This window comes from Mytilus trossulus, chromosome 3, assembly GCF_036588685.1.
Source record: "Mytilus trossulus isolate FHL-02 chromosome 3, PNRI_Mtr1.1.1.hap1, whole genome shotgun sequence".
Taxonomy (NCBI): domain Eukaryota; kingdom Metazoa; phylum Mollusca; class Bivalvia; order Mytilida; family Mytilidae; genus Mytilus; species Mytilus trossulus.
In genome coordinates this window covers 13,506,158-13,528,155 of record NC_086375.1, presented here as the reverse complement: position 1 = coordinate 13,528,155, position 21,998 = coordinate 13,506,158, and the positions used below count along the sequence as shown (strand labels likewise).

At 31.0% G+C, this 21,998-nt stretch overlaps 1 protein-coding gene across 1 annotated transcript in view; it reads right to left on the bottom strand.

The window, feature by feature from the left end:
* Positions 1 to 323: 323 nt before the first annotated feature.
* Positions 324 to 21,998, bottom strand: part of LOC134710196 (glutaminyl-peptide cyclotransferase-like) — a 35,946-nt gene continuing 14,271 nt past the window's right edge. The window contains exons 2-7 of the mRNA XM_063570427.1: positions 20,420 to 20,569; positions 9,853 to 10,131; positions 5,237 to 5,395; positions 3,159 to 3,258; positions 1,766 to 1,900; positions 324 to 549 (exon numbers count right to left, since the gene is read on the bottom strand). Of these exons, the coding sequence (XP_063426497.1) occupies positions 368 to 549; positions 1,766 to 1,900; positions 3,159 to 3,258; positions 5,237 to 5,395; positions 9,853 to 10,131; positions 20,420 to 20,569 (1,005 nt within the window). The 3' untranslated portion in view covers positions 324 to 367. The remainder of the gene's footprint in view (positions 550 to 1,765; positions 1,901 to 3,158; positions 3,259 to 5,236; positions 5,396 to 9,852; positions 10,132 to 20,419; positions 20,570 to 21,998) is intronic.

The window sequence follows — 21,998 nt, the reverse complement described above, 5'->3', positions numbered from 1 at the left end:
CACTTTGAACAAAACATGACAGGATTGTTTTTGAGTATGGTTTTTATCTCAAATCAAAAACAAGAATGTGTCCATAGAAAAGGGATTACCACTTGCATTATCATTTCCTATGTTCAGTGGAACATGAAATTAAGGACAAATTAGAAAGATCATATCATAGGGAACATGTAAACTACGTTTCAAAGTGATTGGAATTAAAATTCATCAAAAACTTCCAACCTGAAGCAGGACATTGGGACAGACAAACATAAGTATGAATGGACACACACACCAGAAAACAGTATGCCCATAAATGGGACATAAAAAACAAATAAACACAATCATTGACAAATATAACATAAATACTTTATATAAAATATCAACAATTTTATTTCTTTTTTCTGCGACAGTTTGAATCTGTTGCGTCCAATCGTAAATAATTAGCAACAAACGTCCTGAAGATTCTGTTGAAATTGTCAGTAACATCATAGTCTATAGCAGTCTCATCATCACCCATCGTGTGCCAGACACGTGGAAACGGACTTGATATCAGATGGAGAATTTTTACACCTTCAATAAAAAACATATAAATATGATAGTATTGAAATCACAGTACAGTTGGGCAAGTGTTGAAACAGAGAGCTTTTAAATTTGACAACAGTATGTCCGCTGAGCATGTGTAAAACACCAAAAGATAAAGGTCTACAAAGGACATTTTCACAAAAATAGGTGTTTTCTGTAGAAAAATGTGGTGTTGCTGCTAAATGAAATCAGTCTCTTCCTTTAGTAGTTTGGATTCTTTATGATTGTGACCTATTTCTGATTTTTACATTTTGACTGATTGTGGATTCACTTGTGGCTGAGTATGCATGATTAGCAACAGAAGTTTGCCCTATCAATAATCCCCATGGTTCTCTGTGTCTGTTACCTTGTGAGGTATCTTCTAAATATTTTAACATCTTAAGATTTTAACATTGGTAAACTACTTTTATAGTATTATTGGGATATCTATTTTCAATTTTGATAGTTACAAAAAAGCTGCTAACCAAATTTAATTTGTGATTCAAAATTATCAAACTAAATCCTATGTACAATTCTTTAGATACCATATAGTTGAAACTTGGGTTTAGAAGAACATAAATACATGCTTGATTCCTTGTTATTTTTTGTATCAAAAGTTTAAAAACATCAAACAAAAGAAAACACAACTGCCATATTCCTGACTTGGTACAGACATTTTCTGCTGTAGAAAACGGTTGATTAAACCTGGTTTTATAGGTGTAATACCACCAAATCAAAGTACGTCACATCTGGTTGTATATGAAAATAGGTTGAAAAAAAATAATTCCTTGAATTTGGCAGTTGTAGGTTATTAATCCTACATTTTATTGCAGTAAAACATTTTTGTGTCATAAACATATGTCTTGGGTATTTCAAAGCACCATTATTTTTTTATTTTGGGTTTCTATAGAATATGTAGTTAACTTTCAAGAGGTTACATGGTTACTAAATCTTGTATGCATGTTAAATAAGGGGAGAAATTTGATTGGTTAACTTCCAGTGATGGTTATTTTATGCAATGAAATGGTTTGTGAATCTTTTTTCATAGTAATGGACAGGATAAAACTTGTCAAGTATTTCTTCGTTTGAAACAAAGATAAATTTTAAGAAAGACTAAGAGGGGAAAATCAATGGTGGTATTTCACCCTATACTAGCTGTCCTTGTCACTTGTATGACAGTGGTGTACAATTACAGTAAATCAACAGTTATCTTATTAAATCTTACCTTTTCTAAGGAATGGAATGTGATCATCTTCAATCCCACCACCAAAGTAGGAAAATCTATTATCTGTTACAAATAATGGAGACCTCTTTTTTACACCTTCTTTATTCAAAAAATCTTTTTCATTAAGAACTTTTTCTGAAAAATAAAATAGAAAATCACCAATAAAGAACCATTCATAGATCTAGATTTCCCCTCCAAAAAATAATAACAATTTCATAAAATCTAAGTTTATAAAATGTATTCCACAGGCTCAATATATTATGACTTAAAAATAAATATGGGATATATATTTTCAAGGAACAGTTACTAAATATTTTAACATGACATCCTTCAAATGCTTTACGTACACAACCCTGGTAAAATATGAATATATTTCATGGGCTGTTCCCATTGTACCTCCACGTCATATGTTTTTTAATGAATGAGTAAAATGACGTCATAGAGATTTGACGTAAGAATATAAGCATTTTAAGGGAAAATACACGCTTGTGACCCAAAAAATCTGCACAACAAGAAAACCTTAACAAACGAATGCTGAAATGTGGTGGAAGCCATTTTTTTTTTTATACATGTTAGACATTTAAGTAAATTATCATTTAAATTCATCCAAAACTATCTAAATATATTATTCTAAATAGTTATTCTAAAACATATTACTAATTCAGGTTGCTCCTTTCTTTTAGGTCAATTTAATAGTGTGTTTATTTATGAGAATGGCAAATATTTGACTCCACCTAGAGCGCTTTGATCCAAAAGAATTGCTGTATTTGTCCTATTAGAATCGAAATAATTCATGGAGGCTAGAATATATCTTGATATCTAACGCTCAGGGTGAAATATTTGTCATAAAGGGCCAACCTGTGGTAAAATCACAATATATTCAATCCCCCATGAATTATTTCTTAAACATAACAAAAGAAAAACTTATTTACACTTTTGGTATTTAGCTGAATTTTGTCTCCAACTGACCTTAGATTTGTCGCGATCAATTAACCTTCTGATGTCAAGTAGCAACCACTTGTCAATAATGACAACGAGATTTTCAAATTGTGATGTTAATTTTTACAAGAACTTGTATGATTTTAAGTAATGACAGCCAAATTTGCATACATGTGTAAATATGTCTATTAAAAGGTAAAATATACTGTATGTGCTAAAAGAAAAGTCAGCGTCATTGGTAATGTCACTTTGACATGATGATACTAGCAAAGAAATTGGCATATCTGACCTGAAATAATCAAAATTACTGACAGTATAATATATGCACATTTCTAAATCCTGTTTTAACTGAAGTAATTAAGATTGGAAAAGTTTTTTTTAACCACAATCACCTGTTTACATACATTTATAAAATTACATTACATCCATTACTGATATTAACAAAAGCACTCACCAAGTTTCACTAAATTTTCAAATTCTTTTGATGTCTCTGGGAAAAAGTTTCTGAAAGCTACATCAGCTGACCCTATTAAATCTAACAAAACTAGAAGTTTCTGAAAAAAAAAGGGATAACAATAAAATACAGAAAGGTATACAAACTGTCATTTTTGTTTGTCTGATTGGTTTAAAACTTAAAATTAAACATCTGTAAATCGATTTCTTGCAAATGTTTTATTCTACTCAACAGCTCTCGATAAATCAGATGTTGAAAGCAACACTTTGATTAGAGTTGGATAAATATTCAGAAAAAGTCACATGAAGATATTTGTTTTACCCCAAAAATATTGTTCTTGATGCTTATTAATTGTTCAAAAAGCTGGAAATAAAAACTGAAACTGAAATGATCAGAGATGTGTGTCCTTTTACAAGCAGCACAGCTTCTGAACATGAGTATTTTTTAGAGATGTCTTTTTTCTGAATAAAGATGTCAACTCAGTGTCCTTATCAGTCAAAACACTGTTTTCCTAAAATCAATAATATTTACATTGATGGCATATGGGTAAATTAACCAATTAAATATAGAATGCAACTAAATCAATTATATGATACACATTTAATATAAACAGAAAGACAAATATGAAATAAACATGACAATACGTGCATGTCTAAATTAAGATTTTTTTTTCTGGATTTATTTGTATGTTATATTTATACTTCATGGTGTAATATATTTAAGGAAGGTTTAAGTTATAGAAGAATAGTTTAATCCAATCAGTCTGTCAGAAACTTCACCAAAGTTTGTCACTGTTAAAATCATTTTGTTTGTTGATTCTGGAGATTTTATTTCCATTTTGCTCATCCTTATTTTTCAGTGATTTAATGTGTGGAATTTCTGGCAAAAAAAGATCTTTTCTTTTCCCACAGTTTTTTAACCAATCAATGAGTCCTTCAGTAATTTAACAAGGAAGATAACTCATGTTGCCCATACACTTTTATTTACTTGGTCAAATCTTTGGTGGTTTTTTTTCTCTTTGAATTTATTAACCCTTACCATGCGGTACCCGTCTTTTGACGGGCGGACCCTAATAACCGTTATTTGGCTCTAATGGTGTTCCATACTTTTAGAAGTCCACTTTATGATACTTATTTTAAAAGTTATGCATGTTCCGTCAATCTGAGGCTATCCATATTCACGTTTCTCATGTATAAGAATCATTTTAAGCACAAATACGGACTTGGAAAATTGAAATTGGCTAAAACTCGATTTTCTGGAGGGGTAGGCTTCACATCTGTATCTTACACAAGAAGTTCAGAGGCATAAAACTGGCAAAGATAGTGCAAACCCACAGCCATATAACTACTGATCATTATTATTATTGAAATACGCATAGGAAACAACTACTTCCGGTTTTGGGTCCATTCGAAGTCAAAAATCGGCAAAAATCGTGAAATTCGGTATTTTGGGTCCAAATGACCTTCTGTAGACCGATGAATCAAGATCAGATTCACTCCGACCTAACAACTGTTGGGGTCTATTTGTTCACTAGGGTCCACTCTACACGCAGGCTACAACTGGATACCTTAACCAGCAACCCTGGGTCTTCTGGGTCAAGAGAAGGGGTGAAAAATCGGCAAAATTGACGTTTTTTGCACCTGTTGACCCACTTTGGGGCAAATTCCCGTCAAAAAAATTCCGCCTCCTCCCCCCGACTACCCCACCCCGTGATCACCTATATTAGATTTAAAGAAATCAATATGCTACAGCAACAGGGCTAAGCTCATTTGCATATAATTTGCATATTTTTGCAAATAAACGAAAATTAGACATTTTCTAAAAACAATTCCGCATGGTAAGGGTTAAGATGTTGTCTAGACTCCAGGACAAATTAGAACTTGTAAAATACATTAGGTACTGTTACATTGGGAAATCTGTCCTGAGAATTGAATTCCTAGAAGAATATATGACAAAAACTGGGGTAAATATTCTCTGTCCTTCAATGCTTTTTTATTTAAACAATTTTCATGGCTCTCTTATAGTCTAAACTCCTGCCTCTAGATTTCAATAAACATAGAAAGTCTAATAAAACTTACAATTGTTTGTAAATTATTTTTTGTTTGTAAATTACGATCAGCAGTTTTCTGCCATTTTTCAGCCAGATGTCTGGCTCCGTACAAGGAATCTGTTTCTGTCCATTGGTTGTAAGCCTCTTCTCCATCAAAAAATACAATCTGTGGAGTTACATCTGTTTTCTGAAATTAAATATAACTAATATTACATTGTTATAAAATTACATGTTCATCCTATATAGGAATATGGCCTAGAGCCTTATACCACAAAAATTGGTACCCACGAAAATGAATGAATCCACAGTATCCTAATCATTTTTGCACAAATTAAGCTCAAGCTAGTGCCAGCTTAATTTAGCAGAGGGGTGAACATGCTTTTTGATTATTTTTTTTAAATTTTCATTTGCTCTTTAACAGTGATTATCTTCAATCTTAAATCAGTAAGTACACAAATCTCTCCAACTTTACAAAATGTTATTTATCTACAAAAAAAATCATTTTTCTAAATTGTTTTTTTTTAAGAGTTAATTAAGGTTCCAAGTAGATCATCTCCTGAACTGATCCAATAGAATTAAGTATAAAGACTAGAGGCTCTAAAGAGCCTGTGTCGCTCACCTTGGTCTATGTGCATATTAAACAAAGGACACAAATGGATTCATGACAAAATTGTATTTTGATGATGGTGATGTGTTTGAAGTTCTTACTTTACTGAACGATTTTGCTTCTTACAATTATATCTATCATGAGCTTTGCCCATTAGTAACAGAGAACTATATTTGGTAAAAATTTACATAAATTTACCAAATTAATGAAAATTGTTAAAAATTGACTATAAAGGGCAATAACTCCTTAAGGGGTCAATTGACCATTTAGGTCATGTTGACTTATTTGTAGATCTTACTTTGCTGAACATTATTGCTGTTTACAGTTTATCGCTATCTATAATAGTATTCAAGATAACCAAAAACGGCAAAATTTCTTTAAAAATTACCAATTGGAGGGCAGCAACCCAACAACCAGTTGTCCAATTCATCTGAAAAATTCAGGGCAGATAGATATTGACTTGATTAACAATTTAACTTCTTGTCAGATTTGCTCTAGATGCTTTGGTTTCATAGTTATAAGCAAAAAACTGCATTTTACCCCTATGTTCTATTTTTAGCCGTGGCGGCCATCTTGGTTGAATGGCCAGGTCATCGGACACATTTTTCAAACTAGATACCCCAAAGATGATTGTGGCCTAGTAGTTTCAGTGGAGATTTTGTAAAAGATTACTTAGATTTATGAAAAATGGTTAAAGATTGACTATAAAGGGCAATAACTCCTAAAGGGGTCAACTGACCATTTTGGTCATGTTGACTTATTTGTAGATCTTACTTTGCTGAACATTATTGCTGTTTACAATTTATCTCTATCTATAATAATATTCAAGATAATAACCAAAAACAGCAAAATTTCCTCAAAATTACCAATTCAGGGGCAGCAACCCAACAACCGATTGACTGATTCATCTGAAAATTTCAGGGCAGATAGTTCTTGACCTGATAAACATTTTTATCCCATGTCAGATTTCCTCAAAATGCTTTGGTTTTTGAGTTATAAGCCAAAAACTGCATTTTACCCCTATGTTCTATTTTTAGCGGTGGCGGCCATCTTGGTTGGTTGACCAGGTCACGCCACACATTTTTTAAACTAGATACCCCAAAGATGATTGTGGCCAAGTTTGGATTAATTTGGCCAAGTAGTTTCAGAGGAGAAGATTTTTGTAAAAGATTACTTTAATTTACGAAAAATGGTTAAAAATTGACTATAAAGGGCAATAACTCCTAAACGGGTCAACTGACCATTTTGGTCATGTTGACTTATTTGTAGATCTTACTTTGCTGAACATTATTGCTGTTTACAGTTTATCTCTATCTATAATAATATTCAAGATAATAACCAAAAACAGCAAAATTTCCTCAAAATTACCAATTCAGGGGCAGCAACCCAACAACCGATTGACCGATTCATCTGAAAATTTTAGGGCAGATAGATCTTGACCTGATAAACAATTTAACCCCTGTCAGATTTCCTCAAAATGCTTTGGTTTTTGAGTTATAAGCCAAAACTGCATTTTACCCCTTTGTTCTATTTTTAGCCGTGGCGGCCATCTTGGTTGGTTGACCAGGTCACGCCACACATTTTTTAAACTAGATACCCCAAAGATGATTGTGGCCAAGTTTGGATTAATTTGGCCCAAAAGTTTCAGAGGAGAAGATTTTTGTAAAAGATAACTTAGATTTACGAAAAATGGTAAAAAATTGACTATAAAGGGCAATAACTCCTAAAGGGGTCAACTGACCATTTCGGTCATGTTGACTTATTTGTTAATCTTACTTTGATGAACATTATTGCTGTTTACAGTTTATCTCTATCTATAATAATATTCAAGATAATAACCAAAAACAGCAAAATTTCCTTAAAATTACCAATTCAGGGGCAGCAACCCAACAAAGGGTTGTCTGATTCGTCTGAAAATTTCAAGGCAGATAGATCTTGACCTGATAAACAATTAAACCCCATGTCAGATTTGCTCTAAATGCTTTGGTTTTTGAGTTATAAGCCAAAAACTGCATTTTACCCCTATGTTCTATTTTTAGCCGTGGCGGCCATCTTGGTTTGTTGACCGGGTCACGCCACACATTTTTAAAACTAGATACTCCAATTATGATTGTGGCCAAGTTTGGTTTAATTTGGCCCAGTAGTTTCAGAGGAGAAGATTTTTCTAAAAGCTAACAACGACGGACGACGACGACGGACGACGGACGACGACGACGGACGCCGGACGCCAAGTGATGGGAAAAGCTCACTTGGCCCTTCGGGCCAGGTGAGCTAAAAAATAAATCAATCCAACTTGAACCATATTTCAATTTGATTGTCTTTGATTTTTAAAAGTGTTTCAATTGAAGCCTCAATTTAAGCCATGTCAAATATTTTAGAAAAGAAATAACAATTTGTAAGATCTCCTCAACCTTATTCTACTTGCAAAAATTTCTAAGCATACAATGTAACTTTCACAATGTTATGAAGTCACTGCAATTAAAATCTGTTTTTTTAATGCATACATAATTATTTTCTTAAAATATTGATTTTTACAAAACATTGAAATTAAATAGATATAGGAAATATGGTGTGAGTGAATCATAATAAGGCTCCATTTTATAATTTTTCAAGTAAAAACAAATTAATCCAATTCGCATTTAATCATTCTAAAATCCAAGATTAAATCAAAAATGAAAAGTGTGGTTACAAAGTGATCTCATTTCATTATATTTTTTATTCAGCAGATCGACATATAGAGATCACGTACTTGTCACTTTCATCGTTGTCTAAAACTAACCATGAATCAATTTCATCTGAGGAGAATATTAATAACATAATCTGTATATTTCTAATCAAGACAATGGCTGATCTATTTACACGAGTTTATTAATATTTTTCTGTAATACAAGCTATCCTCTCACAGGTGATTATGTTTCCAAAACATTGAATTTTACACCAGATTAAAACGTTGATTAAGCATGAAATTAATCAACAGCGATTACATGGAGACTCTGTAATCATGGAGGAAAACCGATAAATGTGGCGGCAATAAAGACAACCACTTAGGGCAGGAAATTGTCCGATACCAAATGAAATTTTGCACATGATTTGAAAGATATATCAATACAAAATGCTATGTAAACTTTTCATGTTATATTTCAAATTATTTTGAAACTTTTTAAAAGCATTATTTGAGTAGCAAGTGTTTTATATATATGTCATGAATTCAAATAATATGAATGTTGAGGGAAATTCATTAAAAAAAATATTTAAAATTTCAATCCTTTCAAAATTATATTATTTCCAAAAAAATTACTATTTATCAATATATTCATTGTAATTAATAAAATATTGTTTTTTGTTAAATATTTTGTACGTAAACTTTAGTTTTTTCATCTGAATTTTTACATTTTGTCATAACAACCTTGCTTTTCACAGCTGGCTGTGAGTTTTGGATTAAGCTAAATATCGAAGGTCGTACATTGACCTTCCGTTGCTAACAAACAACTATGGCACTTAGTCTCTAGTGGATTGTTGTCTCATTTACAATCATACCACATCTTCTCATTTTTCAATGATAATATAATCTAGGCAGATTAGAACACAATATTACTTTTGATTATAGCTGTCACTTTGATAACTTAAGCATGTTGAAAATGACATACATGATACACATGTATTTTACTGAAAATGGACATTTTTACTCATAGTTTTTGGGGAAAATAAGTTAGAAGGCAAGGCATTACCAAAAAAAGAAGTCTTGTTAAAGGCTGTACAGTTACCTATAGTTGTTAATGTTTGTGTCATTTTGGTCTTTTGTGGATAGTTGTCTCATTGGCAATAATACCACATCTTCTTTTTTATATTACACAGTCTTAATTGTATATAAAAAAGCATTGTGCAGCCAAATATTATAATGGGAAAGGCCTCATCTCATAACTAATTTCTACTGTACATTCACAATAGATAAAAAAATAAAAAGTCAGTGGACATATTTGTATCTTCCTCGTAAATTTCCAATAATGTCCTCACCTAACAAACCATTCATGACCTACCCTATTACTTTTTTCTTTCGTAAGAAGACAATCTAGTTGTTTAGCCATGTCCAGTAAAATAGCACATGGAACAGCGGAGTCTGTGGCTGCTACAAAATATTTTCTGCCGTCAGTAAGGTTCTTGGAGTCATAATGAGCTGATAGGACTAGACGTTGTGGTTTGGAAGGGTCATATGTTGCTATAATATTACGGAATGTCTTTGTTCCGTAAGGAGTCTCATCTTGGAACTCGTCGACCTCTACGTGCCAATTTAAACTCTTTAATGTATTAATAAGATGCTGAAAAATATAGAAAAGATGAAAATTAGAAGTCATATAAAAGGAGGGTAAAAAGGCTAAATTCCACATTTGTTCTTATTGAGCACTGCGGATATATTTATTTTGGTTGATATTTTTTTTATACTTATTTTTGTTTGAAAAAAAAATCAAATGTGTTTTTTGTAAATACTTGATTTTGTTGTTTCAGAATACTGTGAATTCATTTATTTTTCATGGGTACCAATTTTCGTGGATTAAGGAAAAGTTACATGTTCGTGGATATTTAATTTCGTGGTTTTGCTGAAAATCTGCATACAAGCCTATAGAAAAACTTGCATTTCGTTGGAAAATTAAATTTCATGGTTTATATGTATCCACGAATTCCACGAAAATTGATATCCAAAGAATAGTAATGAATCCACAGTAATCCTTCATACAACCTACTGAATCATGAATCCTAATTGTCAATTTTTCATTTTCAGAAGGTATTTAAAAAAATATGTACTGGTACATCAAATTGAAACACATTAATATAGTCTGCAATACAACTTGTTTATTTTAGATAACCTATTATGGGTTTTTGTCCAATTCCCCTTCTAAATAATACTCCATAAAATATAATGTTTTTTCCACACTATCTAAGTTAATTCAATTTTCTACATCATATAAATATCTCCCCCAATAATAATGCCTTTATAAACCTAATCAGTTCCCTGTCTGACATTTCAATTATAGCTATTTATAATGCTACTTTATAAGATCCATGATTTTATAAAATCAGATGCCTTTTGTCAATAAAAGTTCACTAACAATTCATTTCTTTCATGAACATGCGTAAATCTGGTGTTAAAACATGGCATGCAGACATCCATTTATCCATAGTGTGAAAATAATGGATTGATATTTTACTAGTTGTTTTTTTTCCTTTTCTAGTTCCATCCCTTCATTAGTATTTATAAATTATAAAGAATCATGAAATGAAATAAGAAGATGTGGTATAATTGCCAATTAGACAATTAACTATCCATTATAGACCAGTTTAAATCTCGATTCAATTTTGAACTTTAAGAAAGTAAATATTTATACTTTGGATAATAAGAATATAATTATTTAGATTTTTTTCATTGATGCTAAATAATGAAATGATATACTGGTAATGCAAAAAAAAATGTCCTCTTTTGAAATACTGTTAGCTTAAGTAATTTACAAGGTTATATTGGCTTACCACTGATTTCACCTAATACCTATAAAATATGTAAACTTGAGAATAGAAATGGGGAATGTGTCAAATAGACAACAACCCAACCATAGAAAAAACAACAGCAGATTAGGTCACCAAAAGGTCTTCAATGTAGCAAGAAATTCCCACATTAGGCAAATGCCAGGTTTTTCTATGATAAAGCAAAAGACTGAGTCCTTGTGTTACTATGGGAAACCAAAATATACATATGGATGAAAAATATAATAAGATTCAATGAAAATTCATTTTTATACAGTAATTCATGGTTTATTTTGGTTCTAGATTAAAATCTTTGATGATGAATAATGGACAAATGAACAAAAGACAACAAGAACATCTGAGTTATTATACAGTTCACTGTCAACTATCAATTAGCATACTTAGAGCTGCCGATCGGTATCAAAGAAAAAGACATGATAATCTTTAAACATTGAAGGTGGATCCTTGATCTTAATTAATGATTACCTTAATTGATTAAAATCCTCAATTGATTGGAATGAATGTGTTCTGAGTTTTATGCAGCAATTTATTTTTCCCACCAAAAACAATGAATTTTGAATTTCACAAACTCATTTATAACAAGACACATGAAGTACATAAACCTATCTTTACTTTCAAATCATTATGTTGCATTATGCATGATTCTTTGAACAAAAATGGTTGCATTATTTATTGAACAAAAAATGTCTACTGTGAAAATGTAGTTATTGCAATACCAGCAGGGAACATCCGTTAATGCACTGAAATTACCATAGGGTATTTGACAACAGATATTACTTAATAGACCTGTCAGATGCTGTTGATGCTTGTTTTTTTCTCCCCCATGTATTGATGTATTTTTAGTTTAGGATTATTTTGTCATGTAAATATTTTTCTGAAATTAAGCTTTAGTAGCAAAGTTTGATGTGCCTGGAATATCCAATCTTTATTCAAAGGATTCCAAAACACAAAGTCTTGTCTCCAAAAGAATCCCAACAAGAATGTGTCCAAAGTACTTGGATGCCCCAATCACACTATCATTTTCCATATTCAATGGACTATGAAATTGGGTAAAAAATCGAATAATGCATTAAAATTAGAAAGATCATATCATAAGCAACAAGTGTACTAAGTTTCAAGTTGATTGGACTCCAGCTTCATCAAAAACTACCTTGACTACTATCATAGGTGGGGCATAAAAATCTAATACAAGCATTTTGTTGAGTAAAACAAAAAATTCAGTGTAGACACCTTGGAAATACAGTTCTATAAAGTGCTCACAGTCATTACATCTCATCGCCAGCATGATTCTGACCAGATATGTAATTTTGTTAAGTAGCATCTAAGAAAAATGCAACAAAAATAATTATGTCACAAATGGACAAAAGATCGATGGATGAATGGACAAAAGGATAAATAAATGGACAGAAGGATGAATGGACAGAAGGATGAATGGACAGAAGGATGAATGGACAGAAGGACGAATGGACAAAAAAGGTCACTGCATAGAGTGGGTGCATATTAAATTTATTCCTAATACAATATCCATCCCTTTGCTAAACATACTATTGTATATGTTATGCACAAAAAAGGCACACTCACTGATAAGCTATACAATTGAGTATAAAACATTCAAATAGTAGGACAAAATAATTGTTATGAACATTGCTTCTTACAAATACTGTTAGACTCATTTTTTTTAAGGGATATAATTTTTTTTTTAATTGTTGTTATAGTTGAACCACAATTTCTTAATTCAACATAATACAAACTTCTTAATGGCTTGAAATTTGCAAAACTATGATATCTGCAAAATTACTGAGAAAATTAATTGCCACCTACTCATATTAATCCACGTTGACATCATGTATCTATTTAATAAATCTATAAGACTTGAATGTCAAAAATGGCCTCAAGTTGAGAATTAACAGGGCACAATATTTTATATTGACAGACCCAATGAACAATATCACTTCTCTAATAGATCTGATAAGAAATCAGTATAGCCATAGTCTTCAGATTGGTCTATGCCGTGAAAACGATTGACTGAAATCAAAGCAATACAATACAAGATCGTAGAAAAATATGCCGGAAACTAATCAAAATTGACAAGAATATAAAGTCATTTTTCCTTAGAGACAAATATGTATAACTTCAATGACAGCAGTCCAGTTTTATTGTAATAAAATCTATTAGTTGTTTATCTCTGTGGAAAATTAAAGTGTTTACTGTGTACATTGACTATCCTCAGTATAAATGATAAACAATACATAAAGTTGTTTGGAACAATTCCATCAAAATAATAAAATCGGTCAATATATTAGTTTTGGCATATCAAAATAATTGCAGTCAAATAGGATATATTTTCAGGATTGAGTTGTTATTTTTCGCTTATTTTGTGAATAAGATATTCTTATTTTGTGAATGAGATATTCTTATTTTGTGAATGAGATATTCTTATTTTGTGAATGAGATATTCTTATTTTGTGAATAAGATATTCTTATTTTGTGAATGAGATATTCTTATTTTGTGAATAAGATATTGTGAATTTCATCTAAACAAGATTGCAAGCATGAACAAGAAAAACACAAAAATTCAACTCTGCTCGTGTGAGCTATAGGTTTTCCAAAAGAAATGGCAAAATTCTAACTCCTAAAAAATAATGAACTTTTTTTACAGCAACCTTTGAGCTCAAAAAGTTATCAAAGGTACCAGGATCATAATTTAATACACCATGTTTCCTCTACATAAGACTCATCAGTGACGATCAGATCAAAAAAGTTTTAAAGCCAAACAAGTACAAAGTTGAAAAGCATTGAGGACCTGAAATACCAAAATGTTGTGCCAAATACGGCTAAGGTAATCTTTTCCTGGGATAAGAAAATCCTTAGTTTTTCTAAAAATTCAAAGTAAAACTATAGACAGATTGCCTTAGTTCCTTAAAACTAGTTTATCTAGAATACTGTAAATTCATTTATTATTGCAATGTTTTCATTGTAATTGGAATAATGCTAGAATTGCAATAATAAAAACTCACATTTTGATAAATAAAACATAGAACTGTTTGTTATTTTTTTTCTGAAAATGCAATACTTAAGTTCTCATTCTTGTCTACTTTTGAATTGTTATAATAAATGCAACCAATAATTTCTGAATTTACAGAAGTCAATTTACTTCACATTAAAAGACAGAAATCTTTGAGTAAAACTTTGAACTTTGAACAGATTCCCTTTCAAGAATTGAAATTCACTTTAAATCAAGTTCAAGTTTTGCTAGTCTTAAATAAAGGAACCTGTACACTGTGACACTGAAGATACATTCTGTTTGTCTGATAACTGAAGGGAGTTTAATATCTCTATCACAGACATCACAGCACATTTTATTAACATAAAAAATAAATTTAATTTCTATTAGTACATCAGAGCAAACACTGTTTAACATGATTTACCATCATATAGTCTTTCATCCTTCAAAGGTTTCAATTTTTAATTGTACTCTTGTTAATTGATGTAATTTGAATATGGAAATTGAACTGTAAACATGCAGTGTGGAAACAGATCCTGCTAGAGTTACAGGAAAACAATTAAACAACACTCCTTCATCCCTCATAAATGTAACAATCATAGGGAAAGTCATGCTCTAATATTGATTAATAGACGCTAAAATACAATTGAGTAGTCGTAAAATATTTTATTAGATGAAAATTAATTTCTGTGAAAATTATTATGAGATGATGTAAAATTGTTGATGGCATAGTTCTGGATCAAAAACAAATTGTTTCAAAAACAAACAATAGTATTTTAAAGTTCTCTTAGAAGCTTTTAATTTGTTACAAAAATTTGTTGTTTTTCTTTAATAAATGTTATGTCAATATGTTGCATATGTTATAAGGATGTTTTTATCTCACATTTCCTTTTAATTATAAAGTATAGGAAAAATGAGCCAGTAACAAAATGCTGGAATAAAGTAATTGATGCCAATTATGAGTCGGAATATTATATCCTTTTTGCATCTTCTGCCTTTGATCTTTTAAATCAGGTAGATGGTTTTCTATTTTGAATTGTTTCTCAATATGTTATCCTTTTATAGTTTATAGCTGGTATGGGTGATGCTCATTATTCTAGGTTATGGCTCACAGTCCTACGTTTGTAAAATTCCATATCCTTTTGACTTTGGTGGATAATAAAAAGCTACCTCATTAGCAATCATACCACATTATCTAACTTATCTTTTTAATCAGTTAAAAAATGGTTTTTTTTTTCTAATTTAAAAATATTTGGAAAAAATAATTCAAAGTCAAATTAAAGTTGACAGTGCCAAATTGCCAATGTTTAATTCTACTCTTACTAATAACTCTCTATTTCAGCACTTATTAACTTTCATTCAGTATTCTTAATGTTTAACTGGCACTAATACATAACAGAGAAAATGGAAACCAACGTGGAATAAGAATTTGAATGAATTTAAATGCAAATTTAATTAAATTCTTCTTAAAGTCAGCTTATGCAAAGTATCATATGAACTCCATTGGGAAAGAATTTTTCCTTCCACGTAAATCAGCTTTAAGATTATTCAAATATTAATCACAGAGAATTCAAAATTACATTTCCCTAAAGTGTGAATTTTTGTCGACTCAGATGGTAATTCCTGATAATTCTACAGTATTGTTCTTTAAACATATAATTTCCTGTAGTAGGAGTATTTCTTAGAATTAAACAGTGGGTGTTAAATCATAATTGAAAAATCACATTTAATCCTACTGTGCAAATTAAAAATAAATGACACAAGCAATAACAAGATGAAAATTATACCCCTGATTAATTTTTCAACAAACAGGAAGCAGGACATAAAAAAATTGTCACATGGGACACAAGATGAAGCTAATCACACGTACGCCATTTAAAAGATTGAAGTTTTCAGCAAACAGGATGTATAATATCAAAGCATAACCAGATGAAGTTTAATTTGTGTCATAAGTGAACAAGAATTTGTCCATAGTACATAGATGCCCAACTCGCACTATCATTGTCTATGTTCAGTGGACTGTGAAACTGGGGTCAAAAATCTAATGTGGCATTAAAATTAGAAAGATCATATCATAGGGAACATGTGTAATAGGTTTCAAATTCTTCATCAAACACTACATGACTGTGTACCTTCACCAAAAACTTTAACCTGAAGCGGGACGCAGAAGGACGGACAGACAAACAATTGCACAGGTCAGAAAACATAATGGCCCCTACTATCAAACTATTGAAGTTTGGAAATAATTAAATAAAATTACAAATCAAATTTTTACCAATATACTACCTTTAATATAAAAAAGATTTCATGATACCGCTATTTATATTGGTTCATTGATGGTTACTTAATGTCCAGCAGCAGATATTACATGAGTATTCAGGCATATGAATACTCTGTTTTATATTAGATTTATAACACTTATTAAAAAAATTGTAGTATGCTAGCTCAGCAGATTATATAGATTCTTTTGATTGTCCCAGTTGGGAATTGAACCCATGACCTTTTGAACTATAGATGTTTACTATCATGTGACCACCAAAATGTAGTTTAACAACATTGCACTAGTTTTACTTGACATCTTTCAAACATAATTTGATCACTTTTTACTAAAAAATCTTTTAATCACCAAATTTATAGGGAAAATGACGGATGGCTGTAGTACGTCCATTGGTTACCAAACCGATGATGATGCATCTATTGAAACTGATGGATGCTTCAAATCCTAATGGCTACCAAATGAAAAGGACATGGTCTGGATGAATTAACACAACAAAAATCACATAAAACTAGGAATTAAATTAAAGAAACAACATTTTTATTTCTGTCCTATATCTTATGGAAGATGAACTGTTTTGTACCTTAATTTCCAAGAGGTCATGCCCTTTTGTCATTATGAAAAGGTGATATGGGTTAATAAGGATCATCACAAACTTATTTTCTTTATATGTAGAATTAATAACACTTTAAAAGTATTTCTACATATTGTGTCATTTATAGTCAGACGAAAAACTTTCTGAACATATAAAACAATAGGAATATCTTCAGATTTAGTCAACAGTTGAAATATCAAAAATAAAATAAAATATTTGCATCTAGATTAAAATTTTATTACGAAAAACATATTAATGTATTCTTATTTCAGATGTAGATAAATAATAGATATAAAATGCATAGAATGCATTAAAACCAACTGAAGAGGGGATCTCCCTTTTTACTCATTTACATTTTCGTTGTTTTTAATACAATCCATTTCTTAGCTTGAACATCATCACGTAAAACATGCCTTCAAAACAATGTTTTCCTTTAAATATTATCTGATACTGAGAAGAGAAACATTTTTTCTCCATTACATCTCCTTAGAGCTTGATTTCAAAACATAGAAATGCTCTTCAGAAAAAGTCTTGTAAATGTTTGCTCTTGAAAGTAACATATGACCTTATCAAATGACATCAACACACGAAAAAAAATAAAGGCTTCTATGAAATACATACAGAAATGTTGAGAGGGTGTCAAGTTATATGCCATCAACCCAAGAAAAAATAAATGCTTCAATGAAAATACATACAGAAATGTTTAGAGGGTGTCAAGTTATATGCCATCAATCCATGAAAAAATAAATACTTCTATGAAAATACATACAGAAATGTTGAGGAGGTGTCATAAGTTAAATGTCAACCATTCTAAATCAAATTGCACTCTCCAGTTTTGAAGTGACGATAATTACACTCCCTCTTGATGAAGGGACGAATCCCATTGACGCCAGTTATTATAATCAATGTGTATTGAAATATAATTAGCATTTGTAGCATTGTTTCTGGAGAAGAAGAACGGAGGTGTATTGGTAATAATTGGAATCACAGATTTCCTTTAATGGACATTATAGATTTAACGTAGATTTTATCGTAGATTTTATCCGCCACAGCAGGAAATCCGACATTAAATGACTCGGAACAATGCCTCTTTGATGGCGACATTTAACACCCAATAAATTGATGCTATCAAACTGTTCCTTTGACTCTAAAGATTAATACTAAGCAATGACTTTCTATATAGGGATACAGTCCTGACTTCAACAGTATCCTTCCTACTGTGTCAGGTTAAATTCAATTAGAGATAATACAAAAATTAAATCTTTTTTTCGCAATAAACCAACTAAATTGTTTGAAGAAATTACCGAGTAAACATTATTAATTTTCTTTTCTCTGCATGTAATGAAATATCTGCTTTGTGTAATTTGATCAGGTTTCATTCACTTTTATTTGTTTTTGCTGCTTTGTATTTCATTCACTTTTTGCTGTTTTCTTCTACTTCAAAGATTAGAAATACTGTTATTTCAGACAAAAGCAGCAGCAAGCCTTTTTAAATTCATTTGTTTGAGGTTGTTGTTCTTGCAGAAACAATTTTCAAACAATTTTCTTGCAGAAACTGTTTGTTTAAACTGAGACTACTATTATAGTAGTCTCAGGTTTAAAGCAAAAAACTTTAGGTTAATAACCATTATTTTCTATTGAAATAAAAGAGTGTAAAACCCTGAGATAATGTCAATGTTCATCTTTGTCACATCTGGCTTGGAAATTATTCAAAGTTTTGAATTTAAAAAAAAAATCATGTCCTGTGACATCTATGTTGCTGTCATGAAAACCAATTTACACTAAAAAATAAAAAAAACAGACAATGAAATTATTATGTATTATTAACAGTACCAGCCTTTTTTATATCAGGATTCAATACTGCATGTGTCTATAATTCTTAAAACTACACAAAAGAAATTTTAAAAACTCAAATGAAATTTCATCAAGTTGTTTAAGGTGGTACCTAACACTAAAAGGAGATAACTCTGTAATATCAGTTAAACGTTTTAATTACGTTGTGTTGTGAAGGCAATATAAAGCTTCTCAATGATCAAAATTAATGTTTGTCAAACTGCCATATAACCAGTGTAATTTTTCTGATAAAACGCTTGGTTCAATTTTTTTGAATTTTTTTGTATTTTTTGTAAAAGGGTCAAAGTAAATACTTTGTCAAAATTTAATGAAAATTAAACGAGCAAAATTAATTTTAGTGAAAGTGTTGGGTACCACCTTAAGAACAACCACTTTCTTCTTTCTATACTGTACAGGTCTCATCAGGAGTATTATTACAGTTTTCCTTTCAAACTTCTTAAAGAGTCTTAGGCTTGTTAATTTATTTAAACCCTTAGTTAGGAAACACCTGATTTAATGACAACAAATTCAAGATAAAAGACTTGAAGGCTGTACTGTGTGACCTATCGTTGTTAATTTCTGTTTCAATTGGTCTTTTGTGGAGAGTTTGTCTAATTGGCAATTATACCTCATATTCTTATATTTCTGCTCTAAAAATACCAAGTTTCTGCTGTATTCTATACATGTTTTAGTATAACATTTTATGATTTAAAAGCATGTCATTGTCTACATAACTGAATAAGATTCTTATTATATTCTTTAAAGTATGCTATAGTTATTCAGAGAAACAGACAAATAAGGCTGTATGGCGACCTATTATTGCTTTTATCTTTGTCATTTGGAATTTGATTGATAGTTGCCTCATTGGCAACCATACGTCTCCTTATATTTTTATATATATAATGACTTCACCTACCTCTATTAAGAGGTGTTTAATGATCATGACTATCTTAGAGGTTAGCTTCTCATTCTAGGAACCAGTTAAATTTGAAGTTATTCAGAGAGCGAGACTTAAAGCTGACTATGTGGTATGGGCTTTGCTCATTGTTGACAGCCATACAGTGACCTATAGTTGTTAATTTCTGTGTCATTTGGTCTCTTGTGGAGAGATGTCTAATTTGAAATCATACCACATCTTCTTTTATATATTTACAATACCTTTACCTACAGTTCTGACTTCTCTAAGGAGTTTGTTACCTACCATTCTCAGAACCGTTATACGTTATAAATATTCAGGGAACAAAAAATACAATGACTTGACCTACCTCTCTGACATTACCATGAGAGTTTGTATCAACCATTCTAGGAACCAGTACAGGTTAAAGTTATTCAGGGAACCAGACATATAATGACTTGACCTACCTCTCTGACAGTCTGGTGTGAGTCTGTATCTACCATTCTAGGGACCAGAATAGGTTGCAGAAGTTCTTTGAAAGTTTTGTGTTCTGTGAATTCTTTTGCTAATATTTCCATCACTTTTGTTGATCCCCATTTTATTGTTAAAGTGCTGCTCTGAAATGATAAATAACAATAAATGGTGAAATTGCATGGAATTTGATTCTCATAGGTGAGGGAGGGTAGGAGGGGTCTTGATCCCGAAATCCCAGGCTTAAAAACATGAAATCCCGAAGTCCCGAATAAATTGAAATCCCAAATCCTGAAATTTGAATAAAAGAATTCCAGGATAAGGAAGAGTCAACCCTGAAAACTCGTGCTTAAAAACACCCGATCCCGGAGTCCCAATAAAGGTCCTGTATCCCTCATAGGTGCAATAAGTCCAGAAGTAGACTAAAGAATGACCAACAAATTCATGAAATTACTTGGTCTATAATGCTGTCTAGTAATTTCATATAGATGTCCCATAAGTATTTCACATCTTTGTCCCATAAGTTAATCACGTCAACATTAACAAACAGATCTATTAATGATGATTCACTCAAATATATATCATGGATGCTTGTTTTGTGAAGTCAATGTGAGACACCAGATAATTGCTTGATCATGAACAGTAATTTACCATCAGACTATACAAGAGATTTGTTAGAGAATTACCCCAATAGGCAGCATTGTAACACCTTTTTGAAATTGTCAATGAAACCAATCTTTTACAAATTTTTAAAACATCATTGAAAAAAATTATAAGAATAAAAAACTTAATTAGGCAATTTTTTTTCCATTCATATAACATGTATAAAAATAAACAAGTAACTGAGTTTCAAGTTCATGCAACCACAATTATATGACAAATTTCTTTGAACCAAAACTTGAATCTGATATTTGCACAACTGACACTGAGGCAGGTGTATAGACCGGGGAAACATAATACCCCTGGGGCATAAAAGATGCATTCCTAAATAACTGGCATAACACAGGTACAAATCAATAACAACTGGTACCCCACAAATGTTTAAGCTTTTCCTTTCTTAATCAACTGCTACAAAATATTTATACAGATAAACTTGTTCTTATCAAAGTTTTGTTTTCAAACAGTTGCTGACCTGTTATCTACAATACAATGTATAAGCTTAAACATATTAAAACTTGGACTACATTCAAATATTATGTCTGTGAATAATACAAGTCAAAATATCTTCAATTCTAAATACGTCTTAAAAATGCACTGATTCACTATTGTGAATAAACTTATATTTGCTGCTTTTATTATAGTCACAGTACTTTATTGGGATGTCTTTTAAACTCTATTATGCTGTTCTAATATAAATAGGATATAAATCATTCTTTATTAGTACATGTATGACTTAAAGGCGACAGCAACACAACAATACAAAATAAAATGAAAAAATCCACAATAGACAGGTAAATCCATGACTATTAAAGATCTACCAAATTCTCTAGACAAAAGTTATTAGTGTTGTGTTCTGAGCTGTGGTGGGGGGCTATTATTTGTTTTTTTATCTTTTTCTTTTCACCATAGCATTGT